This window comes from Mastigoproctus giganteus, chromosome 8 (assembly GCF_048544385.1).
Source record: "Mastigoproctus giganteus isolate SK-2022 chromosome 8, ASM4854438v1, whole genome shotgun sequence".
NCBI lineage: Eukaryota > Metazoa > Arthropoda > Arachnida > Uropygi > Thelyphonidae > Mastigoproctus > Mastigoproctus giganteus.
Window position 1 is genome coordinate 113,018,872 of NC_143582.1, and position 26,570 is coordinate 113,045,441.

General features: G+C 39.6%; 1 protein-coding gene across 3 annotated transcripts in view; it reads right to left on the reverse strand.

Moving 5' to 3' along the window:
* The window catches only part of Nedd4 (E3 ubiquitin-protein ligase Nedd4), an 811,340-nt gene that overhangs the window by 433,454 nt on the left and 351,316 nt on the right, over positions 1-26,570 (reverse strand). For all 3 annotated transcript variants that reach the window (XM_090378867.1, XM_090378869.1, XM_090378870.1), the window contains 2 exons: positions 16,121-16,219; positions 15,963-16,017 (listed from right to left, as the gene is read on the reverse strand). In XM_090378867.1, coding sequence (XP_090234993.1) covers positions 15,963-16,017; positions 16,121-16,219 — 154 coding nt within the window. The remainder of the gene's footprint in view (positions 1-15,962; positions 16,018-16,120; positions 16,220-26,570) is intronic.

Consider the following 26,570-nt stretch of genomic DNA (forward strand, 5'->3'; position numbering starts at 1 on the left):
GGAGCTTTCTTAGCATCCAGATTCGTAAAATCAGCATTAGCATTAGGAGATGCGTATGATGCAAGAAAGCAAGCTTATGAAGCATCAGCAAAAAAAAAAAAAAAAAAAAAAAAAACCCTTCTACTTCACCCCTGCGTTCGTTCGAAATACCTGTAGAGCTGAGCCTTAATTTTATTTAGGCTATCAACTTCCACAACAAGGGATGGACGTCTGTTCCACCAACCAACTACCTGCTGGCTAAAGGCAAATTTCCACACATCTATCCTACTTCTGTCTTTCCTCAATTTGAATTTATGCCCTCTCAGGTGATTATTCTGAGCAAAAGGCAGTATCCCCTCAGCATTGAGCATGCTCAAACCATTCAAGGCTTTGCACACCTCTATCAGATCACCTCGCTGGTGCCTAGTCTCCAGACACTGTAACCTGCAAAATTTAAGCGTTTCTTTGTAAGAGCAACCCTTCGTTCCGTTCACTAACCTTGTTGCCCTTCTCTACATCCTTCTTTAAATAAGGCCTCCAGACCTGTATACAGTACCCAAGGTGTGGCCTGACCATTGCCTTATACAAGGGAATAATCACCTCCTTATCGCTGCTAGAAAAATTCCTGTATATCATTGACAAGACACCATGAGCTACTCTTGCAGCCCATCTGCACTGCTCAGAGAAATTCATATCTGCCTGCACAATTACCCCCAGGGCCTTTTCATTCTCTACCACTGTCAGTGTAGTACCACAGAGTTGATACGTTGCTCTGGGGTTGCTGTTTCCCCATATGTAGTACTTTACATTTGTCAATGTTAAACTTCATTTGCCACCTGTCAGCCCATCTGGTCAACCTTTCCAGATCCTGTTCCAGCAGCATAGTGTCAGTAGCGTCCTTAACAACCCTACCAATCTTTCCAATCTTTGTATCGTCTCCAAACTTGAACATTAAGCTTGAAATACCATCATCAATATTATTTATAAATACAGAAAACAATAATGGACTCAACACTGAACCCTGAGGGACTCCACTAATAACATTAGTCCAAGATGAGCAGTGTCCATTAATTACCACTCTCTGTCTTCTGCCACTCAACCATCCCTTTATCCATAGCAACAATTTGACATCAATGCCACACTGGTATAATTTGTGCAGCAGTCTTCCATGTGCAACAGTATCGAAATCCTTTCTAAGAACCAAATATATAATATCGAAGTTATTCCCTGCATCCAATTCTTTTGTGACTACATCATAGTATCCAATCAAATTAGTCAGGCAAGACCTTGACTTAACAAAACAATGCTGTGTCTGAGCTATAACTGAATTCTTGTCAAGATGATCCTGCAGTGCTTCTTTAACCAGTGCTTCCATTAATTTTCTGGAATAGAAGTTAAACTCACAGGTCTATAGTCACTTGTTTCAGCCTTTGATCCTCCTTTGTGAATTGGGGTTACATTTGCACATCTCCAGTCTGAGGGTACCTCCCCTGAGTCCAAGGAAGCACTCATAATTATGGCTAACGGATTGCTTACTTCCTTTGCTGCCTCCTTTAATATAACTGGATAGATCCCATCCACCCCAGCTGCCTTTCTTGTATTTATCTTCAACAATTTCTCCTCCACTTTACTCTCAATTATTACAAGATCATCTAGCTCACTGCCAGTGTTTACTTCATCTATGGCATTCCCCTTCCTGAATAACTCCTCATGTGTGAATGTAGATGCAAAATATTGATTTAGTTTGTTAACAACCTGAGCAAGATCATCAACAGTTGAACCATTGATATCAAGTGGACCAATCTGATTCATCCCCCCTTCCTTCTAGAGTTTAAATAAGTAAAGAACTCCTTGCTGTTTTTCTTTGCATCCCTTGCCAAAGATTTCGCGTAATCTGCCTTCGCCTGCCTAACCTCCTTTGTAATTGGTTACAGATCAACTTATATCTATCATGGGCTTCTGTGCCACATGTTAATTTATATTTATCCCATGCATTTTTCTTCTCTGCCATATGTCTCATTGGTTCATCTGACATCCATTTAGGCCTGAACCTTGAACAATATTTCTTAGTTGGTATGTAAAGCCTAGTAGCTTCCAAGATAAGTTCTTTGAATGCTTCCCATTTTGAATTTGCTGTTGGTAAAATCATCAGTTGGTCCCACTGTATAGAATTCAAATACTGTCTCAGACCATCGTAGTCGCCTTTACGAAAGCAATAACCATTCCCTTTACCCCTGATGGTAGTTACCTCCTTGAATAAATCCCACTTCAGCACACTGTGATCACTGCCACCTAGTGGTTCCTGTATCTGCAGATTCTTAATGAATGAAGAATCACTACTGATAATTAAATCAAGAGTATTGCTCCCTCTAGTTGCCTCCCGAACATGCTGGTGTAGAAAACAATCATCCAATAAATCCACAAAAGCCTTGCTAGTGTGTGAGTGACCAACCCACAAATTCCAGTCAATATCTGGGAAATTAAAATCCCCCATTATAAGACTCTCTGATTTACTGGCCCACTCTATTTCCCTGAACAGTTTCTTATTATACTCATCAGAGTCATTAGGTCTATAGCACATTCCTACTCTCAATTTTCATCTCCCATTGCTTATGTCACACCAAACTGACTCGACACTGCACTGTCGAGCGATGTCGACTGGCTTCACTTCCTTGGATTTTATGTGTTTCTTAACTAATAGCATAATCCCTCCTCCCTTCCTATCCTGTCTATCCTTTCTGTAGACGTTGTACTCCCCAAATTCCAGTTCTGCATTACTTATATCTGTGTGAAACCACGTCTCTGATATCTGAACAATATCCGCCTTTGCTGCTTTGAGCAATACCTCAAATTCATCAAATTTATTTACCGAACTCCTAGCATTGGTGTACACGCTAGTATACGTGCACCTGTTCTTTTTCTTAGCTACCCTAAAAGAACCCATGTGTTTACTTTTACCCCAATGACTGCCAGCAGTCTCTGAAATCTGAATCTTATTTTCCAAGCTGCTGCACATTCCATTTGTAGAAGCAGTGCAAGAATCACTTTCACCTCTGCCAGTGACTACTGTTAATCTATTAGTCCTTGTATCCCCCCAATCTAGCAGTTTTCTGACCCACCTAACACTGCCTCGAAAGCATCAGCAAACATTCTTGCACCCTTTCTATTTAAGTGTATCCCATCCCTGTAGAAGCAGTCTCTCCTGTTAACAAGTACAGACCAGGCTGAAAAAAATTCTAACCCTTGAGCCTTGCACAATCTTTCCAGGGCCGAATTGAATGACAGGGCTCTCATCATATACTCCCTCCTGTCGTGTCTGGCCAGAATTGCAGCCACATTCAAATTCAACCCTAATTCACGGCTTTTTTTCAACAGTGACCTGTACTTGTTAAGTAATTCCGCCGGTCTCCTACTCTTAATATCATTAGTGCCAACGTTACAACTATATCACCTTTTGTGCCCTTAAAAGATGATATCTGCTCTACAACGTCAACAAACTTTGCTCCTGGCAGACATACCCTGGTCCTGTTCCACCTATCCTTTTTACAAAGCATGTATGACAATAGAGTCACCAACAACTACTAGTTCCTTTGGGAGCAGCACATTTTGCCTTGCAGGCTGCCGCTGTGTTGTGTGATGCCCAAGTGCAAGCTCTGGCGTTGGTGTGGGTAGCTGAGAGCTTGATGTGTCCCTCACTTTTAATCCTTCGAGGGCATCCACCCTGTCCTTCAAGCTCTCATATAGGCCTATAACAACGCTGTGTTGTTGCCTGATTTCCTTACACTCCTTGAATCACACACATATAAACACATCCCCCATGGCAGTATCATGTCCCGTACCTGACTGCTCCACAAACATCAAGCAAATGGTGCATTTTAAAAGGCTGTGATTGAGAGAGAGGGCAATTGCTCCTCTCAGTTCTCCCGAGCCACAGTACTCCCATTAGCTTGAGCCTTTTGCTTTGCTGCCCTGGTGTGAGTCATGATTTTGATTTAATTTTTATAAAAAAAATTTCAATTTCAGTACAAAATTAAAACCCTAAACTTGTATCCCAACACAGAAATAACTTCCGTATCAAATTAAGTATTAATTATTTATTTTTGCTAATTATTTTTGTTACGTAATCTAAGTCGTTATATGTATATAGTTAAAAGTACAATTTAATTGACAATGAAGTTCAAAACATTAATAGATTTACTTATTAATTGACAATATTATATTATGAAAGTATACTATGATAAGCTTATGCTATCTAGTTTGAGATATTTTGTATCGCATAACAATGGCGACAATTTACCTTCTGACATCCTTTTGACGGAAGACCACAGTAGGCATTGAATGGAGCATGTTGGAAATGGTGGGAGGTGTTTTACCAAGATCATTAATACACGAGTTGGAAGAAAAATGGGACGCTAGCAGGTCACCTTTATCATTAGTTGAAGTGACGACAGTAACATCTCGTTGGGATAGAGGTGGGAGCAGAGATGGACAAGAGACAAGAATGCTCGGCTACCATTAGGGCAAGAAGCAAGTTTTTTACCCTTAGCCTGTTCAAACTCTAGTTTGGACTGATTAATAACTACTTTACAATTGTTGCGAGCTTTGGTGTAGGCAGAAAATGAAATTGAAGAATTAGAAACAAGCCAATTATGATATGCAACATTCTTCTCTTAAACAGCCTTAGCACATTTATTGGAAAAATAAGGTTTAGATAAAGATCAAGATTTTAAAGGGGAGTGAGGAAAAAAGGATTCCATTCCTGCAAGAATAATTTCACTGACACGATCTGAGCAAACGTTGACATCAGAAGTTTTGAAACAATAATCAGACCAAGGAAAAGAAGAAAAGAAAAGGAAGTCAAACAGCTCAAAGTGATTAGTGGAGTTGGGAGAACAGTATAGACAACAGATGAATTTGACACAATCAGGTAGAGAGATTTTAAGCCAGAAAAGATTGAAAAGAGGAGATTCCAAATTGCCAAGTCTCTGACAGGGAATATCAGAACGGACATATGCACAAGTACCACCTTTGAGGCGAAAGGAATCATATAGCGAATAATTTGGGCATCTGAGATGAGCAGTAGTTGAATCAACCGATAACTGAGATTCTATCAGAAAAAGGACATGGGGTTTGGCAGACTGCAAGTGAAAATGGACATCGTTGAGATTAGAATTGAGACCATGTACATTTGTGAAATGAATTAGGAAGTGCTTGGGAGGTTTAGATCTTTCCGGAGATAAGCTTGCTCTGTTAGTTTGACAATCCATGGTGTATTCAATAGTAAGAAAAAGTGGATGGGACATGCTGTATGAAGTAATGAAATTTTTGGATATGGCGTACACGTGGTAAGAATATACCCAGATCCTTGACATAACGTGGCCTCGAGAATGCTCCCCGCATACACACTACTCGGACTCCCTCCAGTCACTATCTGGCAGAGTAGAGGTAGCAAGATTATACACTAGCTGATCCGGAAGCCTCCTAGAGAGTTACCAATAGGTTCGTTCTGGTGTTTTTTTTTTTTTTTTTTATGTGAACCCCACACACGAGAGGTATTAGGACCTATAGTACTTAGTACCGTGCTTGGGTTTGAGGTTAAGAAGACGAAAGAAGATATTTGTTGACATTGGACTTGAACTTCTGTAGATTGTAATTTTCAGGAAATACGTATGAAGGAAGGTTGTTCCAGAAAACGGCAGTTGAATGAATAAATGAGGAAGATGAAAAGTTGGTTCTGTGGGTTTGAAGTTGGACAGTAAATGGATGGATGTTGGCTGGTGGTGGCACGTGTTCGGATTGTTTTGAAAGAGAGAGCAGGAATTATAGAAGCCAATTCAGAAGAACAGTGCCCATGGAAGTATCTGTAAAAGAGGCATGCAGCGGAAAAAGTGCGTCTATGAGAAAGCGGGTGGAGAGACTCTGTTAGAGATGAATCATTAATTAACCTAACTGTCCTCTTCTGAATGGAATCAAGAAGCCGGAGAGAGGTTTTGGGGGCACCACCCCAGATAGGGGAACAATATTCCACGGCAGGGCGAATTTGCGATTTATACAGAGTGAGCAGCTGTTTGGAAGAAAAGTAACGCCGAGAGCGAAAGAGAAAACCAAGTGTTTTAGATGCAGAGGAAGCAATATTTGTAATGTGCTTGTGCCAAGAGAGATTAGAAGTCAGGGTAATCCCCAAAAGAGATATATCATTTTGCCTAGAAATCGGAGTGTCACTAAAGATAAGCATAGGAGTAGAAGAATCCTTTTTGCGAGATATAAGACAAGACTGAGTTTTAGAGGGGTTGAAATCAACTAAGTTGTCTTTGCCCCACTGGAGATTTACCTGAAGATCGGCATTTAAGGAATTGGTAGCAGATTTTCGAGAAGTTGAAGCTGATTGAGCAGGACAAGGTTTCTCAAAATGGAAAGTTGAATGCAATGTGCTATCATCAGCAAAACTATGGATAGGATTTCCAGTCAATGGAAGAAGGTCATTGATATACAAGAGGAAAAGAGTGGGGGAAAGAACTGAACCTTGAGGGATACCGGCATTAGTAGAGAAGTTAGAAGACAGAGAGCCATCCTACCATCACCCTCAGTGAGCGATCAGAGAGAAAACTGGATAACCAATTACTAAAAACAGTTGGCAAACCATAAGATTGAAGCTTGTTTAGAAGACCTTTATGCCAAACATGATCAAAAGCCTTTGAGATGTCAAGAGCAACTACTTGTGTTTCACTGAACCTTTCCATTGAATTAGTCCATAAATGGGTAACATAAGCCAGAATACCTCCAGTGGATTGACACTGACGGAATCCATACTGGTGATCGTTAATCAGACGAAAGGTTTCTAGGTAGTTTAAGAGTTGGCGGTTAATTGATTTCTCCATTACTTTAGAAAGAGTAGAAGTAATTGCAATGGGACGATAATTGGATGGGAGGGATTTGTCACCCTTTTTAGGAACTGGCTGGATATGAACAAATTTCCAAGCAGAAGGAAAAACACCTTTGGAATAAGAAAGTGATAAAAGGCGGCAAAGAATAGGAGTAAGTTCAGGAGCACAGGTTTTGAGAACAAGTGGAGAAATACCATCAGGACCTGGAGCTTTCTTAGCATCAAGATTCATCAAAATCCTTCTGATATCCTTTTGACGGAAGACCACAGGAAGCATTGAATGGAGCGTGTTGGGAATGGTGGGAGGTGTTTTACCAAGTTCATTAATACATGAGCTGGAAGAAAAATGGGATCCTAGAAGGTCAGCTTTATCCTTGGCTGAAGTGGCAACAGAACCATCTGGTTTGGACAGAGGTGGGAGTAAAGATGGGCAAAAGTTGCGGCCAATAGCTTTGGCAAGAGACCAGAATGCTCGGCTACCATTAGGGCAAGAAGCAAGTTTTCTACTCTTAGCCTGTTCAAACTCTAGTTTGGGCTGGTTAATAACTGCTTTACAACTGTTGCGAGCTTTGATGTAGGCAGAAAATGAAACTGAAGAATTAGAAACAAGCCAATTACGATATGCAGCATTCTTCTCTTGGACAGCCTTAGCACATTTATTGGAAAACCAAGGTTTAGATAAAGGACGAGATTTTAAAGTGGAGTGTGAGATAAAGGATTCCATTCCTGCAAGAATAATTTCACTGACACGATCTGAGCAAACGTTGACATCAGAAGTTTTGAAACAGTAACCAGACCAAGGAAAAGAAGAAAAGAAGTCTCGCAGGTCATTCCATTTTGCATTCTTGTAATGCCAAACAACACGTGGTTGGGAATAGCCATGAGATAAAGGTTTCATTGGAGAAGAGACAATCACCAAGTTGTGATCTGAAGTGCCTAAAGGACCTCTCACTTCGACCGTGTACTTAGAAGGGTTGTTTGTGAGAAAAAGATCAAGCGTATTGGCTATATGATTAGGATTGTCCGGTATTCTTGTAGGTAAATGAACAATCTGTGCTAGGTCATTAGAAATTGCAAAAGCCTCAGCATCTCGACCTGCTGGGTCGGTGTGACTAGAAAACGGAAGCCAGCTGGAGTTGTGAACATTAAAATCACCAAGGAAAATTACTTCGCTGTTAGGAAAGTTGGACTGGAGAAAGTCAAGTTGCAAAGAGAGGAAGTCAAGTTGCAAAGAGAGGAAGTCAAAGAGCTCCAAGTGATTAGTGGAGTTGGGAGAACGGTAGAGAAAACAGATGAATTTGACACAATGAGGTAGAGAGATTTTAAGCCAGAGAAGATCAAAGAGAGGAGATTCCAAATTGCCAAGTCTCTGACAGGGAATATCAGAACGGACATATGCACAAGTACCACCTTTGAGGCGAAAGGAATCATACAGCGAATAATTTGGGCATCTGAGATGAGCAGTAGATGAATCAACCGATAACTGAGATTCTGTCAGAAAAAGTACATGGGGTTTGGCAGACTGCAAGTGGAAATGGACATCGTTGAGATTAGAATTGAGACCACGTATATTTGTGAAATGAATTAGGAAGTCCTTGGGAGGTTTAGATCTTTTCGCAGATAAGCTTGCTCTATTAGTTTGACAATTCATGGTGTATTCAATAGTAAGGAAATGTAGGTGGGACATGCTGTATGAAGTAATGAAATTTTTGGATATGGCGTACATGTGGTAAGAATATACCCAGATCCTTGACATAACGTGGCCTCGAGAATGCTCCCCGCATACACACTACTCGGACTCCCTCCAGTCACTATCTGGCAGAATAGAGGCAGCAAGATTATACACTAGCTGATCCGGAAGCTTCCTAGAGAGTTACCAATAGGTTCAGTCCGGTGTACTAACTAGCGGCCGGCCTGCGAACACCGATTTAGAGCTGTACCCTCGAAATGTAAGGAATATTGGATCTCGCCACAACGTTCATCATAACCTCAAAAATCATCAATCATACTGCATGATGGAAGAGATAGGGAAAGGTTGACCGGAACTTAGCTCTAGAGACTAAACATGGGTTCCACCATTTCAAGCCTCCAATAAGCAAAGTGGTGGTATTTCACCGGTTGATGAGAGTCATCTACCACCTAGTACTGCCTGGTAACATAGAGGGGCGGCGTTCCTCCATGTGGTGTGGGCGCCACACCTCGACCCCTGCTTACGTTGGTTCACACCTGGGCGGTCACCCACCATGTACTTGTGCACGGAGGTTATACCCAGGATTACTAACAGTCCCACCATCGTGAAGGTGCAAGCGGAGGATTTGGATGTCACAGACCGTCCGGACTTCGCCGAAATTGGGTCCACTTGACTTGAGTGTCACCCGAATATCAGTTTCATCAGCGTTTTAGACTCCCAGATAGCAAGTATAGCTTGTCTGGCATATCTGAGAGAATGTCTGTGACAACCTCAAGGACCAACTAGCGGCCGGCCTGCGAACACCGTTTTAGAGATGTACCCTTGAAATGAAGGGAATATTGGATCTCGCCATGAAGTTCATCCTAACCTCAAAAGTCATCATGCAGTATGATTGTACATACTGATAGAGATAGGAAAGGATTGACCAGAACTTAGCTCTAGACTAAACATGGGTTCCACCACTTCAAGCCTCCAATAAGCAAAGTGATGGTGTTGCACCTGTTGATGAGAGTCATCTACCACCCATACTGCCTGGTAATATAGAAGAGCGGCATTCCTCCATGTGTTGTGGGTGCCACACCTCGACCCCCTGCTTACGTTGGTTCACACCTGGGTGTCACCCCACCATATTCTTGTGTATGGAGGTTATACCAGGATTACTTAACAGTCCCACCATCGTGAAGGTGCAAGCAGAGGATTTGGCCGACACAGACCATCCGGACATCGCTGAAACTGGGTCAACTTGACTTGAGTGTCACCCGAATATCAGTTCCATCAGCATTTTAGACTCCCAAAGTACAGCTTTTCTGGCATATCTGAGAGAATGTCTGAGACAACCATTGTTTCAACTGGAAAAGTTTGTTCTTCATTTGGTTATGCAATAGCTCTGTCCACTGTGCATGGCATGCTGCATGAATAAGATATTATAATCAGAAGCTGGAATAGGGACAGAGGTTAGGTCTAAAGTTGATAGATTTTTGTCAGATATATCAGCTAGTTCATTCCCTTTTAGGCCTGAACATGCTGCAATCCAGCAAACCTTCACTAATTACTCACAATCTTCAATTAGCAATAGCAAATTTGGTCCTTGAGGTTGTCACAGATATTCTCTCAGATATTGCAGACAACCTGTACTTTGGGAGTCTAAAATGCTGATGGAACTGATATTCGGGAAGACTCAGTTCAAGTGGACCCAATTTCGGCGATTTCCAGACGTTCTGTGACAGCCAAATCCATCACTTGCACCTTCACGATGGTGTCACTGTTAGCAATCCTGGTTATAAAACCTCCATGCTCAAGCACATGGTAGGCGACCTCCTAGGTGTGAACCAATGTAAGCAGGGGTCAAAGTGTGGCGCCCACACCACATGGAGAAATGCCGCCCCTCTGTGTTACCAGGCAGTACTAGATGGTAGATGACTCTCATCAACTGGTGCAATACCACCACTTTGCTTATTGGAGGTTTAAAGTGGTGGAACCCATGTTTATTCCCAGAGCCAAGTTCCGGTCAACCCTTCCCATCTCTTCCATCATGCAGTATGATTGATGAATTTTGAGGTTATGATGAACATCGTGGTGAGATCCAATCTTCCTTACATTTCGAGGGTACAGCTCAAAAACGGTGTTCGCAGCCCGGCTGCTAGTTAGTACACCATATCGAACCTACACGTAACTATCTAGGACGCTTGCGGATCACCTAGTGTATGAAGGGAGTGAAGGGAGTCCGAGTAGTGTGTATGCAGGGAGCATTGTCGGGCCACGTTATGTCAAGGATCTGAGTATATTCTTACCACGTGTACGCCATATCCAAAAATTACATTACTTCATACAGCAAGTCCCAGCCACTTTTTCTTACAATTGAATACAGCATGAATTGTCAAACTAATAGAGTAAGCTTATCTGCAGAAAGATCTAAACCTCCCAAACACATCCTAATTCATTTCACAAATATACGTGTTCTAAATTCTATTCTCAACGATGTCCATTTCCACTTGCAGTCGGCCAAACCCAATGTACTTTTTCTAACAGAATGTCAGTTATCAGTTGATTCAACTACTGCTCATCTAATTTGCACAAATTATTCTCTATACAATTCCTTTTGCCTCAAAGGGGTACTTGTGCATATGTCCATTCCAATATGCCCTTTCGGAGACTTGATAATTTGGAATCTCCTCTTTTCGATCTTCCCTGGCTTAAAATCTCTCTAACTCATTGTGTCAAATTCATCTGTTGTCTCTACCATTCTCCCAACTCCACTAATCACTTGGAGCTCTTTGACTTCCTCTCTTTGCAACTTGACTTTCTCCAGTCCCACTTTCCTAACAGTGAGGTAATTTTCCTTGGTGATTTTAATGTTCACAACTCAAAATGGCTTTCGTTTTCTAGTCACACCGACCCAGCTGGTTGAGATGCTGAGGCTTTTGCAATTATTAATTACCTTGCACAGATTGTTCATTTACCTACAAGAATACCAGACAATCCAAACCATACATCCAACACACTTGTTCTTTTTCTCACAAACAACCCTTCTAAGTACACGGTCGAAGTGAGAGGTCCTTTAGGCACCTCAGATCACAACTTGGTGATTGTCTCTTCTCCAATGGAGCCTTTATCTCACGGTTATTCCCAACCTTGTTTTGTTTGGCATTACAAGAATGCAAAATGGATGACCTGTGATATTTCTTTTCTTCTTTTCCTTGGTCAGAAAACTGTTTCAAACCTTCTGACGTCAATGTTTACTCAGATCATGTCAGTGAAATTATTCTTGCAGTAATGGAATCCTTTATCCCACATTCCACTTTAAAATCTAATCCTTTATTTAAACCTTGGTTTTCCAATAAATGTGCTAAGGCTGTTCAAGAGAAGAACATTGCATATTGTAATTTGCTTGTTTCTAATTCTTCAGTTTCATTTTCTGCCTACATCAAAGCTCGCAACAATTGTAAAGCAGTTATTAATCAGTCAAAACTAGAGTTTGAACAGGCTAAGAGTACAAAACTTGTTTCTTGCCCTAATGGTAGCTGAGCATTCTGGTCTCTTGCCAAAGCCATTGGCCGCAACTTTTGTCCATCTCTGCTCCTACCTCTCTCCAAAACCAGATGGTTCTGTTGTCACGTCAGTCAAGCATAAAGCTGACCTGCTAACATCCCATTTTTCCTCCAACTCGTGTATTAATGATCTTGGTAAAACACCTCCCACCATTCCCAACACGCTCCACTCAATGCCTCCTGTGGTCTTCATCAAAAGTATGTCAGGATTTTGACAAAACTTTATGCTAAGAAACCTCCAGGTCCCGATGGTATTTCACAACTTGTTCTCAAAACCTGTGCTCCCGAACTTAACACTGTTCTTTGCCACCTTTTTTTTCACTTTCTTATTCCAAAGGTGTTTTTCCTTCTGCTTGGAAATTTGCTCGTATCCAGCCAGTTCCCAAAAATGGTGACAAATCCCTCCTATCCAATTACCATCCCATTGCAATTACTTCTACTCTTTCTAAATTAATGGAGAAATCAATTAACTGCCATCTCTTAACCTACCTAGAAACCTTCCATCTGATCAATGATCACCTGTATGGATTCCATCAGTGTCGATCCACTGGTGATATTCTGACTTATGTTACCCCTTTATGGACTAATTCAATGGAAAAGTTCGGTGAAACACAAGTAGTTGCTCTTGACATCTCAAAGGCTTTTGATCGTGTTTGGCATAAAGGTCTTCTAAACCAGCTTCCATCTTATGGTTTGCCAACTGTTTTTTTTTCGTAATTGGTTATCCTGTTTCCGCTCTGATCGCTCACTGAGGGTGATGGTAGATCTCTCTGTCTTCTAACTTCTCCACTAATGCCGGTGTCCCCACAAGGTTCAGTTTTTTCCTCACTCTTTTCCTCTTGTATATTAATTAACTTCTTCCATTGACTGGAAATCCTATCCATAATTTTGCCGACGATAGCATATTGCATTCCACTTTCCATTTTGAGAAACCTTGCCCTGCTCAATCAGCTTCAACTTCTTGAAAATATGCCACCAGTTCCTTAAATGCCAATCTGCAGTGGGGGCAAAGACAACTTATCCTTCTACAACTCAGTCTTGTCTTATATCTTGCAAAAAGGATTCTTCTGCAGCTATGCTTATCTTTAGTGACTCTCCGATTTCTAAGCAAGATGATATATATCTCTTTTGAGGATTACCTTGACTTCTAATCTCTCTCTTGGCACAAGCACATTACATATATTTCTTCCTTCGCATCTAAAAAACTTGGTTTTCTCTTTCGCTCTCAGCGTTACTTTTCTTCCAAACAGCTGCTCACTCTGTATAAATCGCAAATCTGCCCTGCCACAGAATATTGTTCCCACATCTGGGGTGGGGCCCCCAAAACCTCTCTCAGGCTTCTTGATTCCGTTCAGTAGAGGGCTGTTAGGTTAATTAATAATTCATCTCTAACAGAGTCTCTCCACTCGCTGTCTCAGAAGTACTCTTTCTGCTGCATGTCTCTTCTACAGATATTTCCAATGGGCACTGTTCTTCTGAATTGGCTTCTATAATTCCCGCTCTCTCTCTCTCTCTCTCTCTCAAAACAGTCCAAACACATGCCGCCACCAGCCAACATCCATTTACTGTCCAACTTCAAACTCACAGAACCAACTTTTCATCTTCCTCGTTTATTCATTCAACTGCTGTTTTCTGGAACAACCTTCCTCCATACGTATTTCCTTAAAATTACAGTCTACAGAAGTTCAAATATAATGTCAACAAATATCTTCTTTCGCCTTCTCAACCTCCAACCCAAGCACGGTACTAAGTACTATAGGTTCTAATACCTCTTGTGTTTGGAGTTTACATAAAAAAAAAAAAACCCTCCTGATTTGATTTAAAATATTGTGATCCATATGACAGGGGTTTTGCAGTGCTGTATTTGAACAAAGAGAGTCAGTGAAACTAAATATTTTGGAGATGGATGAAGAGTAAAATTTTCTAGAGCTAGTTTTACTGCATGTAGTTCCGCTGAAAAGTTGCTGTTTCAAGTGGAAAATAAGCTGATATAAAAGTTGCTGCTGCTCCAACAGTGGAATTATATTTGGAACCAACCATATATATTGGCATGAAGTCATCATAGTTTTGAATATGGCTTGCGTGGAGTTGTTGCACTTGAGTCAGTAGATGATTCTTATCCCACTGAGGAAAATAAGTATCACAGATCAGTTGAGGATAGGGAGTCCATGGTAGGTGAGAGTAATTCTTTACTCCTTGCCTACTGTGGAGAGGAACATTCCAATTCTGTGATATTTCAAGGAGCCATAGGCTGCTCATCTTATTTTACTAGATTTGTTTCTATAGAGATTGAGTAGTGGTTGATTAAAGAGGTATGGTTGAATAGGATACGAAGAGCAAATTTGTATTTTGGCTGCATATTTATGTAATAGCATCCTTCTGCAGAGGTACAAAGTGGGCTCATGAGCTTCAGTATATAGACTATTAGTTGGTGATGTCCTATATGCACTAGCATATAAAATGCATTGTGACTTGTGCAGCTTGTGATGAAGTGGGAGAAAATTTGGTATGGTGGTGTACCATAGACTAACAATGAAATGAGGAGACGGTAAGAAATTTCAGACAGGTATAAGGGGAATTTACAGGGGTTGTAAAAGAATTACCAAAAAGGTCGCACTGCAGAAGTTGATACAAGATGCTCAAAAATATGGTCACATGACATCAGTACAGCATATGATCCCCTTATTACAAGGGTTAAACAGGCCTGACAGTGGTGAACCGTGCTCGATATAAGGGTGTATATAAAATTCTGTAACAAAAAATCCCATTCTTACACCAGCGCATACCTTACCTCATCAAGTAGTTGGCTTTTGGCATGATATGCAATGCCCTTGGGCATCCCACGTGTTTGATCACTGGTGATTATACTATCCATGGAAGTCATTAAATATCTTTTCATGATATTCCTCCTCCATTTGAGCTCTATATGCAGTGGTGATGTCATGCATTGAAAGAAAATCTGGGCCAAGCATATCCCTAAAACATTGCACATAGGGTTCAGGATCTGTTTTGAGTACGTCACTGTGAAATGAGGAACACTGGGAATGATGCAAATTAACAGCCAAAATTTTAAATCATGATTTTACATATATTTTGAAATTAATTACATTAAGAAATAACAGCCAGTTTTCAACCATTTACCTGCCTGGAGGCAGATAAATGGTTTCATAACTGTATGCATTTTCCACTGCTGTCAGTGTTTCAATGAAAGTATCATTAGAGCAGTTCAGCTAATGTTGTGCCTTTAAGTCAACTATGCTGGTCTGGCCATTAAAGTGTTACTATTTCAAGCATTTAACATACTCAGTGAAGAACTTTGGGCTTTAAAAATAAATGTGGTAAATTAGGAACTATCTTATTCTTGACGGCCAACAAATCTTCATCAATTTATAAGACAATAGCAGATTGGTTCTCAAACAGCATGCCCGGCAATATTGATGTGCTATGAGATTAGAAAAAAACTTCATTGAGTTCAATTGCAATCACTATTTAGATGTGCCATGAATATGTATTTTGACTTCAAGTGCAACTTGAGTATGCATTGAGTATGCAAAAGACTGAAAATCAATAGTGCAATAATGTTTACTTATAGAAACTGAAATAATGACAGCTGCCAAATATAAAACAAATGATACAAAAAACAGAGGGGAAATCAAGCTGCCAAATGAGATTTTGGTTGAATTAGTATCAGGAAAGAAAAATTTTAAAAAATCCAGGTTTTAGATGTCCCCATATCAGATCTGGGGGGGGGGGGGGCATTCTTAAAACTTAAAAAAAATAAATAAATAAAAAAAAAATAAGCTTTTTGCATGGAATTTTATGCTATCCCTATCATATTAACAAACTGATGTGCTAAACTTACTGTGATCAATGAAGAATATTCTACCATCAGTGTGATACCTTTCTTCCCATCCTTCCTGTAAACAAAAAAAATCTTGTGAGCTATTTAATTAAAAAAAACATAATAAAATAGTATGGACTATGTACTCAACTAAGGTGGGAGGGGGTGGAATTACTTACTGGCAAAGGTCCTAAATCATCAACACTAGTAAAACGAGGTCTATTTGCTACATTATTTTGGCTAGGAACCGGACTTGGCTTGCCTGTTCGAGGATCAATCTGCAAAAACAAAACAAACTGAACAATGCCTCTTAATATTAAAAAGTAGCAAAAGGATTTATCTAACTTTATGTAACCCACCTCTCAGAATGCAAAGGTAACTATGTGATGAAGAGTGAAGATGAAATTAAAATTTATATTAAATAAAACTGACTCCTAAAAGAAAGCAGGAACTTCCTGTAAGGTTTCATTATGGCAATTTAAAAAACAGAAAAACACACACACAAAGTACATACCTCCCACAATGTCTCTATCTACATATGATGAGAGAGTGTGCATGCAAGAGAGAGAGAGAGAGAGAGAGAGAGAGAGAGAGAGAGTTTATGTCGTTTAGTTTCGACACTGAAGATATTTCCACTGGCTACTCACTACATAAGTTAGACTTTTTTCTTCTTTTTTTCAATCATTTATTATTATTATTATTTTTTTTTCATTAATTTATCCAATTATTTTCATTTTTACATTCAAATGGAATTAAATTTTGGCCAATTTTTCATCTATTTTAGTAGTAATTAGTAAAATGACAGTGCACTAGAAGTTCAGTCTGGCTATAATTATTTGAAAGACTTAAATGGTGGTAACAAATAACAGTTATCAATGGCAGATCAGTGGCAGCAGTATGATGTTAGAATGTGCTGAGGCTAAAATGTGCTTATTCCTATATCATGGTCCAACTTCCTATAATTTGGCATCAGAGAGGTTCATATATGCTTATTTACTTAAAGATGAAAAACAGTTCACCTAGATTTGTACTACAGTCAGTCCTGGTATAGCACGATAGTTGTGTTCCTAGAAACCCTTGTGCAATGCAAAATCGTGCAATATAAACAACAGGCTCTATGGGAAAAATAGGGTTAGGTGCCGACCACCCAAGATTGAATACACATTTGTAACCAAAACATTACCAAACACAATGAACAATCGTAATAAAATATTGCTACTGCTTTTTCTTCTATCATAAGCAAACTTGTTTTTTGTTTGATTTTCTATCCAAACAGATGACAGCCGTTCCATCTCTTCCAATTCTTTGTATCTTAATCTAATGGATTTTAATTACACTTCGAGTTGTTCCTGCTATGAAAGTTGTTTTTATTTTCTCTGCATTCTTTGTAATTCTCGGTGTTGCCTCATTTAGGTCTGTAGCACGTGCAATATCACATGGTCTTTCATTTTGCTCAAAGCGTTTCACAATTTCATATTTTTTCTCTATCGACAGAGGGAGACTGGCCATAAGCCTTACCGGGGAAATCCCGGTGGGCGGAAGGCCGGTGTGATTTTGGCCATAAACCATAGTATGAGGCCACTATAAATTTTCCCGGGTAAGAATTTTTGACCCAGTCCGCCTCTGTTTATCAATATTGCTTTTCTTTTTCTCTCTGAATCTGCAGTGTCTTTCACCAGGACGCTTCCTTTTCACACCTTTTAAGTATTTTACTCATTTTTAGGTAAAAAAGCACAATTACAAAACGAGGAGGCACGGTTGATACACATAAACAAAGCGGCACGAGTGTGTAGCAACTGAATAAACACCACCGTAAAGGCAGAGATACACTATTAACACCTCACATTTTACTAAAGCACACTTCTGGGGGTTACTACCATAAAACAATAAAAACAATTTCCAGTTGTGTTTCTGTTATAAACTGATAGTAAACTCGATCTAATTGCATTTGCGATAATACCGATAGCTGGAATTGTGTGGGTTTTTACCTTATTAAGTGAAATTTATTTCCCCTTCACTGATATAAAAAAAAACAAATACGTTTTCAGAATCTTCTCTTCATTCTATCATGTTGCGTTCGGTTGGGGTGATTCCTGTCCGACTGCCATTTCTTGTAAACACAAAGTCAAATCGTGCATAAGCGAATTTGGTTCGTGTTATATTATAAGATATCGTTACCGTATTTATAAATCGTGTATGATCGAATTTTTGTAGTGTAAACACGTGATATTCGAGGACTGACTGCATTTCTAATAATTTGGTAAGTGGTAACAGTTCTAGAAATTGAGAGTGAGATGCGCTTTTTCCTGATATGAGAATAGTACATACAATATAAGAATAAGTCTGACCAAAAGTGGTGATAAACCATGCATGCATAGATGGTCATTATCCATATGAGAAGCAATACATGGGTTAGGTGTTTATGCCCTAAGCACAATGTAGCTAGTACAACTTCTTCCTGTCTGTTTTGCTTGAAGATAGAATTCCGTAATTTTGGTTGCTGTTTGATTTGGAACTTGTTGTTCCAAATCACACAGGAACCACAATTGGGGACTTTGTTGTTGTTACTGTATATGGCTATTTGTTGGTGCTATAGTGCTTGTTGTGCTGCTTGATCTACACTCATTATCTGTAATACTGGGATGCCCTGAGATGCAGTGAAACCTCATTGAACAATTGTTATCTTGCAGATGAATTAAACAGTATTGGATTTTTTTCAACAGGATGCAAGATTGAAAATTTATTGCCCAATGCAGACAAGAAAAAATTGAATCAGACAATGCTCATATTGTGAAAGGTATTAATATTCTAAGGATAATTTAACTGAATATAATTCAACAGTATAATGTTCAACAGGGTAGTGATGAAAAAAGAACAAAAGAAAAGACAGCTGTGCAGCAATGGAAGAGTCTTTTTCAAACAGGTATCATAGAGAGGGAGAGTCAGGTTAAACAAAAATGGGTCAGGTTAAACAAAAAGTCAAAATGAAAGTTCCAGGTGTGCATCAAATCTTTTAATCTAATGCCAGTGCTTCTGTTTTCAGAGCGACGGGGTGATGTTATGACCACTGTCCATTCATGATTGAAAAGTAATATTCGAACAGCATGGGCTAGAAGGCTCTGATGTGTTACTGCATAAACATGGAGTAGAATATTTCTTCTAGAGTGGGATGGGGTGGAGGGGTCATTGTGCACCTTGTCAATCATTGAGGACAGTGATGCCATAGTATGAAAGTTTGTTGTATACCCTTCTGCAAGTGATTGGATAGTATGTAAGTTTATTGTGTGCCTTTGATTTGTAAAAAGAATTGTCATAAGATACTTGAAAGAAATTCTCTACAAATATGTTAGCCATTTCTTGAGGAAAAGATATTTCCTCTCCATTTTTAGTTAAGATGAACAGAAGCCTGTAGATATTTACCATTAAATTCGTGAATGTTTTCACAGATAAGTTGACTGCCTGTATCCTTTGTGATAGTGGAGGTCAACTGTATCCATGTTTTTTCTTTTTTTTTTTTGTTTTGGCTTTTCTTCTAACTTTATATGCTTTTGTTTTAGCCATTTGCAGAAAATAAGATCGATGGTTCCAGAACTACACCCCCCCCCCTTGGCACATGCTTTATTCCACTAGCTTTTAATGTTTTGGTGTTTGAATGCAGGCTGGAGTATTGCTTCAAACGCTTTGGCCAGAACTTGCTTGGCAATTGATTAGTGATGACATAAATGGAGTAAAGGATCATCAATTGGCTATCAAACGAAATATAAGTTGAATACTTTGCCAAATCTGCTTTGCAGAATTTCCATATTATCAAATGATCAGAGAATGGGTTTTATAGTGCATATTCTATAATGGAAAATGCTCACATTCTTGTGCAAATCACTTAAAATTTACAAGACGGTAAATGACTCTCATCAACCGGCGCAATACCACTAATTTTCTTATCAGAGGCTTAAAGTGGTGGAAATCATGTTTAGTCTCCAGAGCAACGTTTTGGTCAACCTTCCCCCATCTCTTCTATCATGCAGTATGACTAATGTCTTCTGAGGTTAGGATGAACACCATGGCGAGATCCAAATTTTCTTACATTTTGAGGGTGTTCACAAGTTGGGTGCTAGTTGGTACACCAGACCAAACCTATTGGTAACTCTCTAGGAAGCTTCCGGATCAGCTAGTATATAATCTTCCTGCCTCTACTCTGCCAGATAGTGACTAGATGGAGTCCAAGTAGTGTGTATGCAGGAGGCACTGTCGAGGCCATGTTATGTCAAGGATCTGGGTATATAAGTAGTGTATAATCTTGCTATATACTAGAGTATAATCTTGCTACCTCTACTCTCCCAGATAGTGACTTGAGGGAATCCGAGTAGTGTGTATGTGGGGAGCATTGTCGAGGCCACATTATGTCAAGGATCTGGGTATATTCTTACCACGTGTACGCCATATCCAAAAATTTCATTACTTCATACAGCATGTCCCACCCACTTTTTCTTACTATTGAATACACCATGAATTGTCAAACTAATAGAGCAAACTTATCTGCGAAAAAAAAACCTCCCAAGCACTTCCTAATTCATTTCACAAATATACGTGGCCTCAATTCTAATTTCAACGATGTCCATTTACACTTGCAGTCTGCCAAACCCCATGTCCTTTTTCTCATAGAATCTCAGTTATCGGTTGATTCAACTACTGCTCATCTCAGATGCCCAAATTATTCGCTGTATGATTCCTTTCGCCTCAAAGGTGGTACTTGTGCATATGTACGTTCTGATATTCCCTGTCAGAGACTTGGAAATTTGGAATCTCCTCACATTGATCTTCTCTAGCTTAAAATCTCTCTACCACATTGTGCCAAATTCATCTGTTGTCTACCGTTCTCCCAACTCCACTAATCACTTGGAGCTCTTTGACTTCCTCTCTTTGCAACTTGACTTTCTCCAGTCCAACTTTCCTAACAGTGAAGTAATTTTCCTTGGTGATTTTAATGTTCACAACTCCAGCTGGCTTCCGTTTTCTAGTCACACCGACCCAGCAGGTTGAGATGCTGAGGCTTTTGCAATTACTAATGACCTAGCACAGATTGTTCATTTAACTACAAGAATACAGTACATTCCTAATCATACAGCCAATACGCTTGATCTTTTTCTCACAAACAACCCTTCTAAGTACACGGTCGAAGTGAGAGGTCATTTAGGCACTTCAGATCACAACTTGGTGATTGTCTCTTCTCCAATGGAACCTTTATCTCATGGCTATTCCGAACCTCGTGTTGTTTGGCATTACAAGAATGCAAAATGGGATGACCTGCGAGACTTCTTTTCTTCTTTTCCTTGGTCGGATTACTGTTTCAAAACTTCTGATGTCAACGTCTGCTCAGATCGTGTCAAGAAAGGATTCCATTCCTTCAAGAAGGAATGGAATCCTTTATCCCACACTCCACTTTAAAATCTCGTCCATTATCTAAACCTTGGTTTTCCAATAAATGTGCTAAGGCTGTCCAAGAGAAGAATTTTGCATATCGTAATTGGCTTGTTTCTAATTCTTCAGTTTCATTTTCTACCTACACCAAAGCTCGCAACAATTGTAAAGCAGTTATTAATCAGTCCAACGTAGAGTTTGAACAGGCTAAGAGTAGAAAACTTGCTTCTTGCCCTAATGGTAGCCGAGCATTCAGGTCTCTTGCCAAAGCTATTGGCCGCAACTTTTGCCCATCTCTGCTCCCACCTCTGTCCAAACCAGATGATTCTGTTGTCACTTGAGCCAAGGATAGCTGACCTGCTAGCATCCCATTTTTCTACCAGCTCATGTATTAATGATCTTGGTAAAACACCTCCCACCATTCCCAACATGCTCCATTCAATGCCTCCTGTGGTCTTCCGTCAAAAGGATATCAGAAGGATTTTGATGAATCTTGATGGTAAGAAAGATCCAGATCCCGATGGTATTTCTCCACTTGTTCTCAAAACTTGTGCTGCTGAACTTACTCCTGTTCTTTGCCACTTTTTTTTTCACTTTCTTATTCCAAACGTGTTTTTCCTTCTGCTTGGAAATTTGCTCATATCCAGCCAGTTCCTAAAAAGGGTGACAAATCCCTGCCATCCAATTATCGCCCCATTGCAATTACTTCTACTCTTTCTAAAGTAATGGAGAAATCAATTAACCGCCAACTCTTAAACTACCTAGAAACCTTCCGTCTGATCAACGATCGCCAGTATGGAATCCGTCAGTGTCGATCCACTGGTGATATTCTGGCTTATGTTACCCATTTATGGACTAATTCAATGGAAAGGTTTGGTGAAACACAAGTAGTTGCTCTTGACATCTCCAAGGCTTTTGATCGTGTTTGGCATAAATGTCTTCTAAACAAGCCTCCATCTTATGGTTTGCCAACTGTTTTTAGTAATTGGTTATCTAGTTTTCTCTCTGATCGCTCACTGAGGGTGATGGTAGATGGCTCTCTGTCTTCTAACTTCTTCACTAATTCCAGTGTTCCCCAAGGTTCAGTTCTTTCCCCCACTCTTTTCCTCTTGTATATTAATGACCTTCTTCCATTCACTGGAAATCCTATCCATAGTTTTGTCGATGATAGCACATTGCATTCCACTTTCCATTTTGAGAAACCTTGTCCTGCTCAATCAGCTTCAACTTCTCGAAAATCTGCTACCAATTCCTTAAATGCCGATCTTTAGTTAATTCTCCAGTGGAGCAAAGACAACTTAGTTGATTTCAACCCTTCTAAAACTCAGTCTTGTCTTATATCTCGCAAAAAGGATTCTTCTGTTCCTGTGATTATCTTTAGTGACACTCCGATTTCTAGGCAAAATGACATATCTCTTTTGGGGATTACCCTGACTTCTAATCTCTCTTGGCACAAGCACATTACAAATATTGCTTCCTCTGCATCTAAAAAACTTGGTTTTCTCTTTCGCTCTCGGCGTTACTTTTCTTCCAAACAGCTGCTCACTCTGTATAAATCGCAAATCCGCCCTGCCAATGAATATTGTTCCCACATCTGGGGTGGTGCCCGTAGGCTTCTTGATTCCATTCAGAAGAGGGCAGTTAGGTTATTTAATGATTCATCTCTAACAGATGTCTCTCCACTCGCTTTCCCATAGATGTACTGTTTCTGCTCCATGCATATTCTACAGACAATTTCATGGGCACTGTTCTTCTGAATTGGGTTCTATAATTCCTGCTCTCTCTTTCAAACCAATCTGAACGCATGCAAACATCCATTTACTGTCCAACTTCAAACCCACATTTCATCTTCCTCATTTATTCATTCAACTGCTTTTCTGGAACAACCTTCCTTCATACGTATTTCCTGAAAATTACAATCTACAGAAGTTCAAGTCCAATGTCAACAAATATCTTCTTTCGTCTTCTCATCCTCCAACCCAAGCACGGTACTAAGTACTATAGGTTCTAATACCTCTCGTGTTTGGGGTTCACATAAAAAAAAAAAAAAAAAAAAAAAAAAAAAATATTCTGACCATGTGTAAACCATATCCAAAAATTTCATTACTTCATACAGCATGCGCCCCCCAAATTTTTCTTAATATTGAATACATTACGAATTGCAAAATTAACTCAGCAAACTTATCTGCGAAAAGATCTAAACCTCCCAAACACTTCCTAGTTCATTTCACAAATATATATTTGGTCTCAGTTCTAATCTCAGTGATGTCCATTTCCACTTAGAGTCTGCCAAACCCCATTTATTGGTTGATTTAACCACTGCTCATCTCAATTGCCCAAATTTTTCACTGTATGATTCCTTTCGCCTCAAAGGTGGTACTTGTGCACGTGTCCATTCTGATATTACCTGTAACAGACTTGGTAATTTGGAATCTCCTCTTTTTGATTTTCTCTCACTTAAAATCTCTATACCTCATTCTATCAAATTCATCTGTTGTCTCTACCATTCTCTCAACTCCAATAATCACTAGGAACTCTGACTTCCTCTCTTTGCAACTTGACTTGCTCCAGTCCAACTTTCCTAACAGTGAGGTAATTTTCCTTGGTGAATTTAATGTTCACAACTCCAGCTGGCTTCTATTTTCTAGTCACCCAGACCCAGCTGGTCGAGATGCTGAGGCTTTTGCAATTACTAATGACCTAGCACAGATTGTTCATTTACGTACAAGAATACCGGACAATCCTAATCATACAGCAAATACACTTGATCTTTTTCTCACAAACAACCCTTCTAAGTACACGGTCGAAGTGAGAGGTCCTTTAGGCACTTCAGATCACAACTTGGTGATTGTCTCTTGTCCAATGGAACCTTTATCTCATGGCTATTCCCAACCTCGTGTTGTTTGGCATTACAAGAATGCAAAATGGGATGACCTGTGAGATTTCTTTTCTTCTTTTCCTTGGTTGGTTACTGTTTCAAAACTTTTGATGTCAATGTTTGCTCAGATCATGTCAGTGAAATTATTCTTGTAGGAATGGAATTCTTTATTCCACACCCTACATTAAAATCTCTTCCTTTATCTAAACCTTGGTTTTCCAATAAATGTGCACCGGCTGCTCAAGAGAGAATGTTGCATGTCTTAACTGGCTTGTTTCCAATTCTTCAGTTTTATTTTCTGTCTACACTGGAGCTCACAACAATTGTAAAGCAGTTATTAATCAGTCCAAACTAGATTTTGAACAGGCAAAGAGTAGAAAACTTGCTTCTTGCTCTAATGATAGCCGAGATTTCTGGTCTCTTGCCAAAGCTATTGGATGCAACTTTTACCCATCTCTGCTCCCTCCTCTGCCAAAACCATATGGTTCTATTGTCACTTCAGCCAATGATAAAGCTGACCTGCAAGCATCCCATTTTTCTTCCAACTCATGTATTAATGAACTTGAACACTACCACAATTCCCAGCATGTTCCATTAAATGCTTCGTGTGGTCTTCCCTCAAAAATATTCAGAAGGATTTTGAAGAATCTCGATGCTAAGAAAGCTCCAGGTCCTGATGTTATTTCTCTACTTGTTCTCAAAACATGTGCTCCTGAACTTACTCCAGTTCTTTGCCGCCTTTTTTCACTTTCTTATTCCAAAGGTGTTTTTCCTTCTGCTTTGAAATTTGCTCATATCCAGCCAATTTCTAAAAAAAGTGACAAATCCGACCAACTACAATTTCTTCTACTCTTACTAAAGTAATGGAAAAATCAATTAACCGGCAAATCTTAAACTACCTAGAAACCTTCCGTCTGATCTACAAAAGCCAGTAGGGATTCTGTCAGTCTTAATCCACTGCTGATATTCTGTCTTATGTTACCCATTTATGGACAAATTCAATGGAAATGTTTGAATAAACAAAAGCAGATGCTCTTAACATCTCATAGGCTTTCGATCATGTTTGGCATAAAGGTTTTCTAAACAAGCTTCATTCTTATGATTTACCAGTTTTCTCTCTTGCCACTCACTGAGGCTGATGGTAGATGGTTCGCTGTCTTCTAATTTCTCCACTAATGCTGGTGTTCCCAAGGTTCAGTTCTTTCCACACTCTTTTCCTCTTGTATATTAATGACCTTCTTCCACTGACCAGAAATCCTATCCATAGTTTTGTTAATGATAACACATTGCATTTCACTTTGAGAATCCTTGCCCTGCTCAATTAACTTCAACTGCTCGAATATCCACTACCAATTCCTTAAATGCTGATCTCCAGGTTATTTTCAAGAGGGGCGGACAACTTAGCTGACTTCAATCCTTCTAAAACTCAGTCGTGCCTTATATCTTGCAAAAAGGATTCTCTGCTCCAATGGTTACCTTGGGTGACATTCCGATTTCTAAGCAAGATGATATATCTCTTTTGAAGATTACCTTGACTTCTAATCTCTCTTGGCACAAGCACATTACAAATATTTCTTCCTTCGCATCTAAAAACTTGATTTTCTCTTTCGCTCTTGGTTTACTTTTCTTCCAAAGAGCTGCTCACTCTGTACAAGTTACAAATACTCCCTATCATGGAATATTGTTCCCACCTCTGGGGCTGTGACCCCAAAACCTCTCTCAGGTTTCTAGATCCCATTCAGAAGAGGGTAGTTAGGTTAATTAATGCCTCTTCTCCAACAGTCTCTCCACTCGTCTTATAGACGTACTATTTCTGCTGCATGCCTTTTCTACAGATACTTCCATAGGCACTGTTCTTCTGAATGGCTTCTATAATTCCCACTCCCTCTTTCAAAACAGCTCGAACATGTGCATCACCAGCCAACATCCATTTACTGTTCAACTTAAAACTCACGGAACTAACTTTTCTTCTTCCTCGTTTATTCATTCAACTGCCGTTTTCTAGAACAACCTTCCTTCATAAATATTTCCTGAAAATTAGTCTACAGAAGTTCAAACCTAATGTGAACAAATATCTTCTTTTGTCTTCTCAACCTTCCAACCCATGCATGGTACTAAGTACTATAGGTTCTAATACTTCTCGTGTTTCAGATTTTCATAAAAAAAAATATTCCATTCAGTACTGGGAACAATTTGACATAGCAGATAGATAAGTCAACATAGATCCCATGGGAAGGTGATATAAGTATTATGACCAATGGTTAGCAATGTTAACTTCAACTGGTCTTCTCTATCAGATATTCTCAGCGATCCACATGGGCAGATCCTCAATA